General features: G+C 48.2%; 1 protein-coding gene and 1 long non-coding RNA gene across 4 annotated transcripts; one reads left to right on the plus strand and one right to left on the minus strand.

Moving 5' to 3' along the window:
• Positions 1 to 3,877: 3,877 nt before the first annotated feature.
• LOC128626032 (uncharacterized) lies at positions 3,878 to 6,473 on the minus strand. The gene is made up of 3 exons (XR_008389916.1): positions 5,398 to 6,473; positions 5,119 to 5,288; positions 3,878 to 3,932 (listed from the first exon to the last, which is right to left on the minus strand). It is a non-coding gene; the product is annotated as an uncharacterized LOC128626032 (long non-coding RNA).
• Positions 6,474 to 6,548: 75 nt separating this feature from the next.
• On the plus strand, positions 6,549 to 11,897 carry HDHD3 (haloacid dehalogenase like hydrolase domain containing 3). Of its 3 annotated transcripts, XM_037139500.2 has the most exons (3): positions 6,549 to 7,112; positions 9,863 to 9,920; positions 10,608 to 11,897. In XM_037139500.2, the coding sequence occupies exon 3, from the start codon at positions 10,775 to 10,777 to the stop codon at positions 11,528 to 11,530; it is 756 nt and encodes a 251-aa protein (XP_036995395.2). In that variant the 5' UTR covers positions 6,549 to 7,112; positions 9,863 to 9,920; positions 10,608 to 10,774; the 3' UTR covers positions 11,531 to 11,897. The 3 variants fall into 3 exon arrangements, with proteins under 3 accessions (XP_036995395.2, XP_036995393.2, XP_053512303.1); XM_037139498.2 differs by lacking the exon at positions 9,863 to 9,920; XM_053656328.1 differs by lacking the exons at positions 6,549 to 7,112; positions 9,863 to 9,920 and adding an exon at positions 9,136 to 9,181.
• Positions 11,898 to 12,515: the final 618 nt, after the last annotated feature.

A 12,515-nucleotide genomic window follows, 5' to 3' on the forward strand; every position in this document is an offset into this window, starting at 1 on the left:
AGACAGTAGACAGACAGACACTGCCCTTTCGGAACAGATGGTGCACAGGGAGCAAATGACTTTGTGTATAAACCCCCCTCCCCCAACACACACACACACACACACACACACACACACACACACACACACACACGAGGGGCAACATTAAGTGGAATGAGTCTCCCTGAAAGCCAGGAGGTGTGTGTGTCACCAGTGACATAGTGTCAGGTGCTCTGAAGGCCGTCACCAGGACCTGAACACGTTTGAAGGATCAGAAAATGCTTCCCTGAGGGACTGGTATTTAAGCAAGACCGGAAGGATGAGGCACCAAGCTAAAATGTGTTTGCGGAAGAGCATTCTAGGCAGAGGGAATCCTGGGGCTAGAAAGAGCTGGAAAACAAGGCTGGTGTGTGAATCATAGGGAAGAATGGAGAAACCTCCTCCCAATAAATTGGTAGCAAAATTACAGATCTCACATGACGCTACTCCTAGCTTCAGTAGTGGGGCAGACCAAGGGCCTCAGTTGCTTGCAGGCATTATGGTCTAGGCAAGTGGCGCTCTCTTGAGTCAGGACTTGTCACCTGGGTTGCCAGTCTTGTATCCCCTCCAGCCACCCTGTGTTCTGTCTACAAAGGCAGTCATGGCCGGGCAGGCAGCTGGAGGGGTTTGGGTGGTCCCGGGGGAGCCTGGTTCCTCCACAGTCCCATCTCCTGGTGTGGACCCTGCTCTTGCTAGCAGCAGTTGTACCCTTGGGCAGAGAACTCAGCTTCCACGGTTCGCATGGCACATTATTCTCTGGCTTCCAGGCATCACAGCTGATTAGTGAGCATCAAGGGGCCTGTCTTCACAAGACATTTTCCTATTTCTTGCTGGGATGTGCCAGTGTGACCCGGAGCTTGTCTGTTTCTGACAGGACCTTCCTGCCAGTCACAACCAATAGCCAGCCATCCTCTCTTTGCTTTTCCAAGATCCCTAAAACAACAACAACTTCACTGGTCAAATGGTTGAGGGTCCCACAAAGCAACAGGCATGTTAACCCGCCAATTTATTACCAATTTTCCAAATTTTTTTTTAAAAAAGGAATCCTGCTGCTCCATACCCCGTGTAGACTGCAAAGGCCACACATCAGGGCCTGTGGCACAGCACCCGTAATCTGTACTCGGCTGGGTACACTTGGTTGCAAGTGACAGAAACTAAATTCAGTAGCAAAGGAGGAAGTGACTGGTTTTCATAAATGGATTGTAGCAAGTCAGGAGTGGCTAAACACAGGGTCAGAGGCTTTCACAGAGACCTCCCCTTCCTAGCTCTGTCTGCCTTAGCTTGGCTTTATTCTCAGATGGTTTTTGCCACTTGACAGTAACATGATACTTGGATGTCCTTTAGACTTAGAATTCCAGAGAAAGATTTTCAGTCCCATCATTCACATAGCAAATCTCCGGAGGACCAATTGGCCCTGTGCAGATCCGATGGCTGGCGTCAGCTCAGTCACTGTAAACAAGGACATGGGAGATGTGACACCAGGTCTCATCACACAGGAGGCTGGCGCAGTCTCAGTGCTTCTGTACCAGTGGTCCCCTCTGCCCGGAAACGCTTGCCCCCTAAAGCTCTATGGCTGTCTCCTTTTCTTGTTAAAATCTTGGCTTAAGTGTCACTTCCTCAAGGCAACCTCTCCTGACACCCAGTTTAAAGTCATTCTCCAGTCGCTCTACTAAGTTCAGTGGATACAGCAAAAGCCAAAGAAACAGCAGCTTAAGATGGAAGATCTCTGAGCAGTCCAGAGCTGTGTCAGCTGCGTGGTAGGGGAGGTCGTGGCCCCCGCCTCATCTGTCATCATCAACACATCTCCCCCTCTGTCTTGTGATCAGAGATGGTGGGTCCAGCTCCCACCAAGAGGTCCTCTTCAGCCGTCAGGAAGAGAAGGGCAGGTGGAGGGCACGGCCCTTCTTAATAAGGCACAACCCAAAAGTTGCACGCATTACTTCTGTGCACGTGCCCTTGTCTGAACTTAGTCATATGGCCACACCTACTAATGTACGTGAGGCTGGAAAATAGAGTCCAGTGGGGCAGCCAGGTACTCAGTAAATCCCAGGGGTCTAATCACTAAGGAGGCTAAAGAGAATGGATATTAGGGCAGATGACCATCCCCATCACATGGAGTTTCTTGTAATCACAGAAACAGTGGTCAGAAGAGCAAAGTAAAGAGGTGCTTAGAGATGGAAGACAGACCCAGAGAGGGGACTTGTTGAAATGCACACAAGCCAGGGATAGAGCAATGCTGGGATGTAGGTCTCCTAACTCCAAGTCCAGTGCTCAAAACTGGAGAAGGCATTGCCAAGGCGTAGGATGAGGGATTGATTTTAGAGGGACTTTGGCTTTCTATGTATTATCTTAGCTTCAACTTTATTTTTATATCATGTATGATATATATCTACCAAGGATTTGTGTAAATAAATGAAAACAGCCAATACATATATGAAAAGGCATTCTCTTCATTAGTCAACAGAGAAACTCAAATTAAAATCACAGTGAGAGAGCACCATACATCTGTCAGAAGGCCTGAAATTGTGGAGAATGTGGAGTCACTGGAACTCTCAGGTATTTCTGGTGCAACCACTTCAGAAAACTGGCACCACGTGCTAAAGCTGAGCACATCCTTGTTGCCTAGTGACTTCACATCTAGGGATTTACCCAACAGAAATGTGTACACACGTTCACTAAAAGCCATATTCGAGAATGTTCATAGTAACATTTTCTAATATTTGTCATAACCGAAAACTGGAGATAAGTCAAATGTCATCAACAGTTAAACAGTATATTCATATAATGGAACGTCACAGGTATGAGAATGAATGACCTACACACAGCAACATGAATGAATGAATCTTGTGAATAAAATTTTAAGCAAACAAGACAAAAGAGTGCATGCTGTATTATTCCATTTTCATACAGTTCAAGAACAAGTAAATATGCAATTAAGTCAGGATAGCCCTGGCTAGGTAGCTCAGTGGTTTAGAGCATCGTCTCAATACGCCAAGGTTGTGAGTTCCATCCCTGGTCAGGGCACATACAAGAATCAACCAATGAATGTAAGTGGAACAACAAATCAATGTCTGTTGGTCTGTCTCTCTCAAAATCAATTTAAAAAAAGTCAGGATGTAGTGTCTAGCCTTTGGGGGTGGAGGGGTAAGCAACTGGAAGAAGCCAGGGGCTCTAGAGTTCTGGAGCTGCTCTTTCTCTCGGTTTGGGTGTTGGCTGCACAGGCATGTTCAGTATGGAAAAATCTGAGGACACTTACACATCTGTGCACCTTTCTGTATGGATGATATCTTTTTACCAGGAGTTAACTTGAAAAAATAAGATGAAAATGGAAAAGTACAAAGAGAGACGTGTCTGGTGCACCCCACCTGGGTTTACTTAGTACAACACCATCGGTGTGCGAATCTCAGGAAAGAGCCCTCCCGTGCTTGTTTTCTCAAAGAGAGTAACCAGCATCTGAAGTAATGACATAACAAGGACCTCCGGGAGCAGTCACCAGGCAGGACTCACAGGACAGGTCAAGGTCCAAAACCTCTGAGGACTCAGAACACTACATCTAGCGAGTACACCGGTTTTTGTTTTAAGACTTTAAAAATATATTCATGTTTTAGAGAGAGGGGAAGGGAGGGAGAAAGAGGAGAGAAACGGACGTGAGAGGGAAACACTGACCAATGGCCTCTTGCGTGCACCCCAACAGGGACCCCATCCCACAACCCAGGCACGTGCCCTGACTGGAAATCAAATTGGCGACCTTTCAGTTTGCAGGATGATGCCCGGCTTCCTGAGCCACACCGGTCAGGGCAAGTGTACTTGTTTTTACACTGGCAAATCAGAAGCTTGTTTCAGAATACCAAGGACCTACCGTAACACACGAATCCCCCATTTCTCTTCTGAAAAAGTTAAGAGGAAGGCAGAACCTAAAGGACAATAAAATAAACGAGATTTCAGGGCCACAGTTCTAAGGGCACATTCACGTGGACTATGATGGACATGCCTCCCTGAAGTGATGGGTGCCCTGGGTTGAAATAGGTAATGGAACAAAACCCTTAATAGCTCAGGTGACTCAGTTATCGAAACAGAAGAGTGGTCTACTTCTCAGAGAGCTTTTCCATGCGCTCTCATTTGATCCTGATGGAAACATGCCCTTTGCCCGGGTTCCAGGGGCAAAGTTAATTATCTCGGAAGTTCACTTTTATGCTAACCTGAATTTCAGTTGGAAGTTACTTGGTCCTGTCCCTCCAGTTTGTGTACTGTGAGGCTGAGGCCCAGAGAGGAAGAATTTAATGGCGGGCTCACAGAGAGTCGGGTGGCAGAGCTGGGAACAGGACCTAAGCAGCTGGGTCCTGGCCTGGTGGCTCCATTGCTTGGAGCATCACCCCGTGCACCAAAAGGTCCCAGGTTCAATCCCTGCTCAGGTCACATACCCGGAAAGCGGCCGATTGACATCTTTCTCTCTCTCTCTCCTTCTCTCTCTCTCTCTCAAATCAATGAACATATCCTTGGGTGAGAATTAAAAAAAAAAAAACAAAGCCCTAAGGGGTTGGGTTTCAGGTGACAGTGAAAAGTGGCCAGTCTCAGACACTGCTGGATTCTGTGAAATGCCATCACCCTTTTCCTACTCCCACTTCTGGGAATCATGCTTAGGACACAGAAGTTTCACTGGCAAGTCCCTGGAGCCAGTCAGGCCCTCCCTTGGGGCCCAAGGTCTGTGAGTCTGCACTTGGTACCTTCTCCCAGGCCAGAGCCCAGGGAGGGTGAGGCAGTTCTGAGTAAAGTGAACAACAGACTGACTTTGGAATACAGAAGGAAGTTTTGTGAAAGAAGGAAAGAAAAGTAAGGAAAAGGAGGGGCAGGGAGAGAGAGAGGAAGGAAGGAAGAAAAGAAAGAGGGAAAAGGAGAGAAAAAAAGAGGGGTGGAAGGGAGAAAGAATATTATACGCACGCATATTTGTGTGCTCCCAGAAATGTCTGATAGCATAATAACCAAAACCGCCAATGAGTAGGGAGCGACAGGACCCTCCCCCCACGACCCCCCACCCTACCCAGCCCCCAAGGCCACTTCTCTTGCTCAGCAAGCAGTGGTGGTGGTGGGGGGGGGCAGTACCTCTGCGCTTGCCAGTTCCTTACATGTCCTTTAATCTTCCGCCTGGCTGCCATGCAGATCTTCACTCCTCTTCTGACCATCTCATTCAAAGACCCGCTGCGCCTCCACCTAGCACCCCTCACTGTCCAGGACACCACTGTTGTCTTTGCCTCCACAGCACCAGTCCTTATCTGAAATGTTGTTTATTTAGTTGCTTTTTGTCTGCCCCACCCTCGATCCATAAAGATAGGAACTCTGTCTTGTCTCCCACTATATCCTCAGTGCCAGACAGGGTCATACCTAGAGCAGGAGCTCTATGAATACTTAGTGAATGAGGTGGGCCTTTCACTTTTTTAAGAATTTTCCTTTATTTATTTTTAGACAGGGGGAGGGAGGGGCAAAAAGAGGGAGAAAACAAAAATTTGAGGTTGCCTTAGGCAGGCCCCCTACTGAGGGCCCGGCCCAACTCAGGCACGTGCCCTAGACCGGAAATCCCACCGGTGACGCTTTGGTTCTCGGGATGATGCTCAATCCACTGAGTCACACCAGCCAGGGTGGCCTTTCACTCTTTACTTTGTACAGTTTGTATTTTTAAACACTTTTGAATGAACGTGAGTAGTGTTTCTTCTTTTCTTTCATCAAAACGAAAAGAAAAGCAGCTGGGTCACTGCAGAGGACTCTACCCTCGGCAAATTGTCTTGAGTTAGGCAAGTTTCCAGCTCCCTCCTGGTGCTACCTGGGGACTCAGCCCAGGACGAGTATGGCCTTGGCCAAGTCCACATGGGACTCAGCAAGCCTTGCGGGGATGCAAATCCTCTCTTCAGCCCTGACTGGTGTGGCTCAGTTGGTTGAGAGTCGTCCTACAAACTGAAAGGTCGCTCATTGACTCCAGGTCAGGGCACATGCCTAGGTTGGGGCCCGTGGGAGAAGCAACCTATCATGTTTCTCTCCCTTTCTTTCTCCCTCCCTTCCCCTCTCTCTAAAAATAAATAAATAAAATTTTAAAAAAATCCTCCTCCTCCCAAGTCAGCCAGAGCCCTTCCCAAAAGCGACAGTGCCCAAGGGAAGTGGAGACGTTTGGGGGAGGGAAAGGGGTCGCGGAGAGAGCGGAGAAAGGGCGAAAGGAAAGAGACTGCAGAGGGAAGGGCGTGCAGAGGGGCGTGCTAGGTAACAGTGAGACGTGGGAGGGAGATGGGGCCCGAGAAGGTGTGGGGGTCTTTCGAAGAGACGGAGAAGAGACCTAGGAGCACAGCGAAGGAGAGTGCCAGAGGGCGCCGGGTGGAGGGAGGTGAAAGTGCGGAGGGTGTGCGGAGTGCTACAAGAGGGCGTTAGGAAGCGGAGAAGGAGGGGGCGGAACTGGAGGAAGGGTAGGAGGAGGGGCGAAGCCAGCGCGGGACGGGAGCCGAGTAGGGGAAAGTCGGGTGCTGGAGGGAGCTTCTGCGGGTCTCAGCTTCTGCTGTGGCAGAGGTTCTGCCACAACGGCAGGCGTCCTTGGGCTTCACCGCCACCAAGCCCTAGAGAGAGTGGGAGGCGGGGTGAGACCAGTGTCCCCACCTCGGCTTCTAGAAATAGAAAACGCTGTGAGTCGGGAGCCAGAGCTTTTTGTTCTCGTCTGAGCCCTGCCAGGGGCTCCCTGCGTGACTTCGGGCGAGTTCTGCCCCTCACTGGGCCTCCATCTCCCCACCTGCAAAGTGAGAGGGCTCTTTCGGTGGATCTAAGTTCCAAATGGAATTAAATTCACTTTTTTAACCAGCTTCCTCTAAGACGTGTCCCAGATTCACCAGCCACGTCCCTTCTCCCGCAACGTGGCTGCACCCTGACCCTTGGACCCTCAGGTTTCAGCTGGAAACTTGTATCAACTTTGGGGGAAGAAGCAGCATCTAGCCTGTGGAGAGGAGGCTGAAGAATTTGTTTCCTGTGCGTTGAGGCACTAATCCTTTCACTGCTGTCCACCCAGACAGATGTTGTTACCTCTATTAAAGACGAAGCTGGGGCGCAGAGAGGCTTAGAGACAGGTAGGACCAGGCGGCTCTGTTCTGCTTTTTGTCCTATGCGGTACAGGTTTGCCAAAAAGAGATTTTTTTTTTTTTACATTCTGAAGACTACTAATAAATCCTAATATTATTTTTTAAATTATATTTTATTGATTATTGCTATTACATTTTCCCCCCTTTGGCCCACTTTACCCAGCATGCCCCACTCCCTCAAACAATTCCCCCCACCATTGCTTATGTCTGTGGGTCATGCATGTGAGTTCTTTGGCTACTCCATTTCCTATACTGTACTTTACATCCCCATGGCTATTCTGTAACTACCTATTTGTACTTCTTAATCCCCTCACCTCTTCACCCATTCTTCCCACACCCCACTCCCACCTGGCAACCATCAAAACACTCTGTATACAGAATTCTCTGTGTGTTCATCTTGTTTGCTTAATTTGTTTTTAGATTCAATTGTTGATATGTTGTTGTTTTGCCATTTTAGTTCATAGTTTTGATCTTTTTCTTAAATAAGTCCCTTTAATATTTCATATAATAATGGTTTGGTGATGATGAACTTCTTTAGTTTTTTCTGGGAAGCTCTTTATCTGACCTTTGATTCTATATAATAGCTTTGCTGGGTAGAGCAATCTTGGCTGTAGGTCCCTGCTTTTCATGACTTTGGATATTTCTTGCCAAATGCTTCTAGCCTCAAAGTTTCTTTTGTGAGATCAACTGGCAGTCTTATGGGAACTCCCCTGTAGGTAACTAACTTCTCTTACTGCTTCTCAGATTCCCTCTTTATCTTTTACCTTTGGCATTTTAATTTTGATGTGTCTTGGAGTGGGCCTTCTTGCAACCATCTTGTTTGGACTCTCTGTGCTTCCTGGACTTGCATATCTGTTTCCTTCACCAAAATAGGGAAGTTTTCTTTCATTAATTTTTCAAAGAGATTTCCAATTTCTTGCTCTTTCTGTTCTTTTGCCACCCCTGTGATGTGAGTGTTGAACATCTTGAAGTTGTCTCAGAGGCTGCTTATGCTACCCTCATTTTTTTGGATTCCTTTTTCTTCTTCTTGTTCTGATTGGTTACTTGCTTCCTTGTGTTCCAAATCATTGATTTGATTCTGTTTCATTCACTGTACTGTTGTTTCCCTGTAAATCGCTTTTTATTTCCATTAGTATGTCCTTCATTTCTGACTGGATCTTTTTTATGCTGTTGAGGTCCTCACTAAGTTCCCTGAGCATCCTTATAGCCAATGTTCTGCATCTGATAGATTGCTTAGCTCCATTTTGTTTAGCTGTTTTACTGGAGTTTTGATCTGTTCTTTCATTTGGGCCATGTTTCTTTGTCTCCTTGTTTTGGCAGCCTCCCCGTGTTTGTTTCTATGTGTTAGGTAGAGCTGCTTTGACTCTATGTCATGGTGGAATGCTTTAATGTAGTAGGTGTCCTGTAGGGTCCAGTGGCACAGCCTGCCCCTTCACCCAAGCTGGGTACTTGAAGTGCTACCTTCACGTGGGCTGAGTACATTCTCCTCTTGTAGTTGAGCCTTGGTTGCTGTTGGCAGATCAGTGGGAGGGCTTTACCCAGGCCAGTCAGCTGCAAGGATTGGCTGTGACCACTTACCACCAACCTCTGCCCTCTATGGAGAATTAACTGTGCAGGGGCAGGGTGGTGGTGCTCCGGCATGGTCTGTATCTGTCCACTGGGTGCTCTGGCCTTTGGGTTTCCCAGGTGGTGCAGGCCAAAGTCAGTCCCAACCTGTGTTTTGCTTGGGGCCACCCTGCCTGAGCTATAGATCAATCTGAGATGGCTGCTGCTTGTGCTAGGCTTGGAGATTCCCAGGCGAAGCCAAGCCATTTGTTAACACTTTGGGAGGGGTGAAGTCTCTGGGGATTTCTAAAACAGGTCAAACAGTTTTAGCCAGGTTGATGGATTTTCAGACGTGGCACCCGCTTGCTGGCTCTGTGGGGTAGGTTTTAGCAAAGGGACAATGACCTTTGCTTGCCTTGTTGCCAGACACTTCAGTCTCTCTTTGTACACCACTGGTGCCTTTCAAGCTGCTAACCCTGGTCCTGGAGCTGAGAGGGAGTGAGTCTGAGTAGGTGAGTCCACGTGTGGGTTCTTTAAGAGGAACTGCTTGTGGCTCCAGCAGTTTCTTCCACTGACTCACACCCCACTGATTTTTGCAGCCAGAAGTTGTGGGGCCTAAATTTCCTGGCACTGGAACCCTGGGCTTTGGGGTCTGGTGTGGGGCTGAGACTCCTTGCTCCCAAGGATATTGCTCCCAAGATTTTTTAAAGATTTCATTCATTTATTTTTAGAGAAAGGGGAAGGGAGGGGGAAACAGAGAGGGAGAGACACATCAGTGTGTGGTTGCCTGTTTCATGCCCCATACTGGCGACCTGGCTCACAACCCAGGCATGTGCCCTAGGCTGGGAATCGAACCCGAGACCCTTTGGTTCGCAGGCTAGCACTCAATCCACTGAGCCACACCAATCAGAGCTCCTTCCTGAATTTTTGTCCACCATACATGGGTGAGGGACCAGCCAGTTCCACATCTATGCCCCTCCTACCAGTCTGGATGGATGTGGTTTCTTTAATTCCATAGTTGTCAGACTTCCATACAACTTGATTTCTGATGGTTCTGAGTGATGGTTGTTCTATATTTTAGTTGTAATTTTGATGTGGTTGTGCAAAGAGGTTGTCTGCCTATGCCTCCATCTTGACCGGAAATAAATCCTAATTTTCCAGATTTTTTTTTTAATTCGAATGTGTCTAAACAGTGGAAGGGAGCACTGGCTGGAGAGTCTAGGTTATGCTGCTGACTCAGTGAGATCTTAGGTAAGTATTTACCCCTCTCTGGCTCAGTCTTCTCTGCTGAACAGCCAGAGTTTGGTCACATGGTCTGCAAGGACCCTTCCTGCCTTTAGCATTGCTAACAATAGGAATAGCAATCGTAATTGTTTCTGTACCTCCATCTACAAAGTCCTGCCTCAGCTGACTCCTATCTACCCCAAGCACCAGACTCCTGGTTCTGCCTCAGGACCTTTGCACTTGCTCTTTCCAATGCCAGGGGCACTTAACTACCTCATTTTCCTACACAATCATTCTTCAGATCCCCACTGAAAGTTCACATGTCTAGGAGGTCCTCTGACAAAGACTAGATGAGGTCCTAGGTTTATAACCTCATGGTTCATGCTGAATTCATTAGACTTAAGTGTTTGTGTAGTTCTTTGTCTAACATCTACATCCCTTATTATTTAATGCCTATAAATGCCATGAAGGCTGAAACCCTGCCCTATTCCCAGAATCTGGCACATAATCAGTGCTCAGAAATTTGTTGTGCAGTAAACAGATAATCACATTTAGTCCAGCAATCTTGCGAGGTTGGGCCCTTGTGCTCTTATGCACAAGGAGACAGCTTCAGAGACAGACACTGCCAGGGTCACGCAGTGAGTGGGCAGCACTAGAATTTGAACCCAGTCTTTGTGACCTAAAGCCTGAACTTCCACTTGCATCTCATTCCAGGATCTTCTGCTGGGAAGACAGTACCCAAGTGCCAGCAATCCTGGCCCACGTGGCCTGGAAAGAGACACCCGTCAGATCAAGGAGAGGTTCTTGTCCAGCCTGGTTTCCTCTTGGCCCTGGGAACCTAAGGTGGACCTGGGGTGGATTCGGTCCCCTCCTATAGACCCATGGCTCACCGGCGGAAAATACAGCTGTTGACATGGGACGTGAAGGACACGCTGCTCAGGCTCCTCCGGCCCGTAGGGGAGGAATATGCCTCCAGGGCCCAGGCCCACGGGCTGGAGGTGGAGGCCACAGCCCTGGATCGAGCCTTTAGGCAGGTGTTCAAGGCTCACAGCCAAAGCTTCCCCGGCTATGGCCTGAGCTACGGCCTTACCTCCTGCCAGTGGTGGCAGGATGTGGTCCTGCAGACCTTCCATCTAGCGGGTGTTCAGGATGCCCAGGCTGTGGTCCCCATCGCTGTCCAGCTGTACAAGGACCTCAGCAGCCCCTGCTTCTGGCAGTTGTTGGAGGGAGCGGAGGCCACCGTAAGGGAATGCCGGAAACGAGGCCTGAGGCTGGCAGTGGTCTCCAACTTCGACCAGCGACTAGACAACATCTTGGCAGGTCTTCATCTGCGGGAACATTTCGACTTTGTGCTGACCTCTGGGGCTACCGGCTGGCAAAAGCCAGACCCCCGCATTTTCCATGAGGCCTTGCGGCTTGCTCAGGTGGAACCAGCGGTGGCAGCCCATATTGGGGACAGTTACCACAATGATTACCAGGGGGCACGGGCCATAGGCATGCACAGCTTTCTAGTGGTTGGCCCAGGGCCTCTGGATCCTGTGGTCAAAGATTCTGTGCCCCAAGAACATATCCTCCCCTCATTGCCCCATCTCCTGCCTGCCCTTGACCGCCTGGAGGGCTCATCCACAGGGCAGTGAGGGAAGCGGCTGGGCCCAACAAACCCTGGAGACAGGGAGCCCTTTCCTCTCCAAAATCTGGCCTTTACTCTCTCCCTGCAGCCTCCCCTGTGCATTCTGACTATAATGCAGCAAGCGTGAGGCTTTTAGCCCTTCCCCACTAACCAGCTCCTGGTCTCTGAGATGGTTCATTCATCACGCCTGTGTCCCTTTGCCACCACAGGACCCCCTCACCTCCAACAAGATTCCCTGAGGGCCCACCAACGTTTTTTCTATACAATGGCTCTAGTAGCATTTAATTGTCTTTAATGTCATTTGAAACAATTTTGTTAGATTGTATTGTGACAGCTGTCCTATCAGCATGCATTAAAAAAATCAATTGGTGAAATTTTGTGTAGCCATTTTAACATTGAAGATGTGTCGGGAGCCAACTAACACCCATCCCTTGACACAGTCGGGATGGATAAGCTGCATCTGCACAGCAGAGGCAACTGAGGCTGGATTTCCTGTCTGTCTCTCCTTGCATGTCTGTCTTTGCGATTAATAGGTGGTGGGATTTTTAGACACCTGTATTTCAGGCCCAATGACCCGCAGAATTCCAATGAGGTCGTACAAAATGGTTTCTTGTCCGTACAACAAAAGTTCCCCATGATGGGGTAGCCCCTGAATGTCTAAAAGTTGGTAGAGTAACAGCCCCTCCTCTACCTTGGACAGGAATATATATTAATTAGAATTGGACGGGTAAAGAAGGAGAAGCTGGTTAATTATTACAAACTAAGCACATAGAAACAAGTATTAAGGAGTCAGAGTCCAAAGTACATAAAGTAAGATTCTAGACAAGAAGGTAGATAGCTAAGTTAGACACCACAAAGGCCTTGTAATAAATTTCCTATAACGACTATTCAGTCTAGTGTATCCTTTTGACCCATGTCAAATTCTAAGAACTTTAATAAATATCTGTTCATCAATAAGACATTTAAAACTGTACATACAGCTATTTCTAATT

This window comes from Artibeus jamaicensis, unplaced genomic scaffold, assembly GCF_021234435.1.
Source record: "Artibeus jamaicensis isolate MK-2021 breed Jamaican fruit bat unplaced genomic scaffold, CSHL_Jam_final scaffold_1964, whole genome shotgun sequence".
Classification (NCBI taxonomy): Eukaryota; Metazoa; Chordata; class Mammalia; order Chiroptera; family Phyllostomidae; genus Artibeus; species Artibeus jamaicensis.

Bases quoted from the DNA above. Each gene is read 5' to 3' on its own strand.
- HDHD3 (XM_037139500.2), top strand. From the start codon at position 10,775: ATGGCTCACCGGCGGAAAATACAGCTGTTGACATGGGACGTGAAGGAC.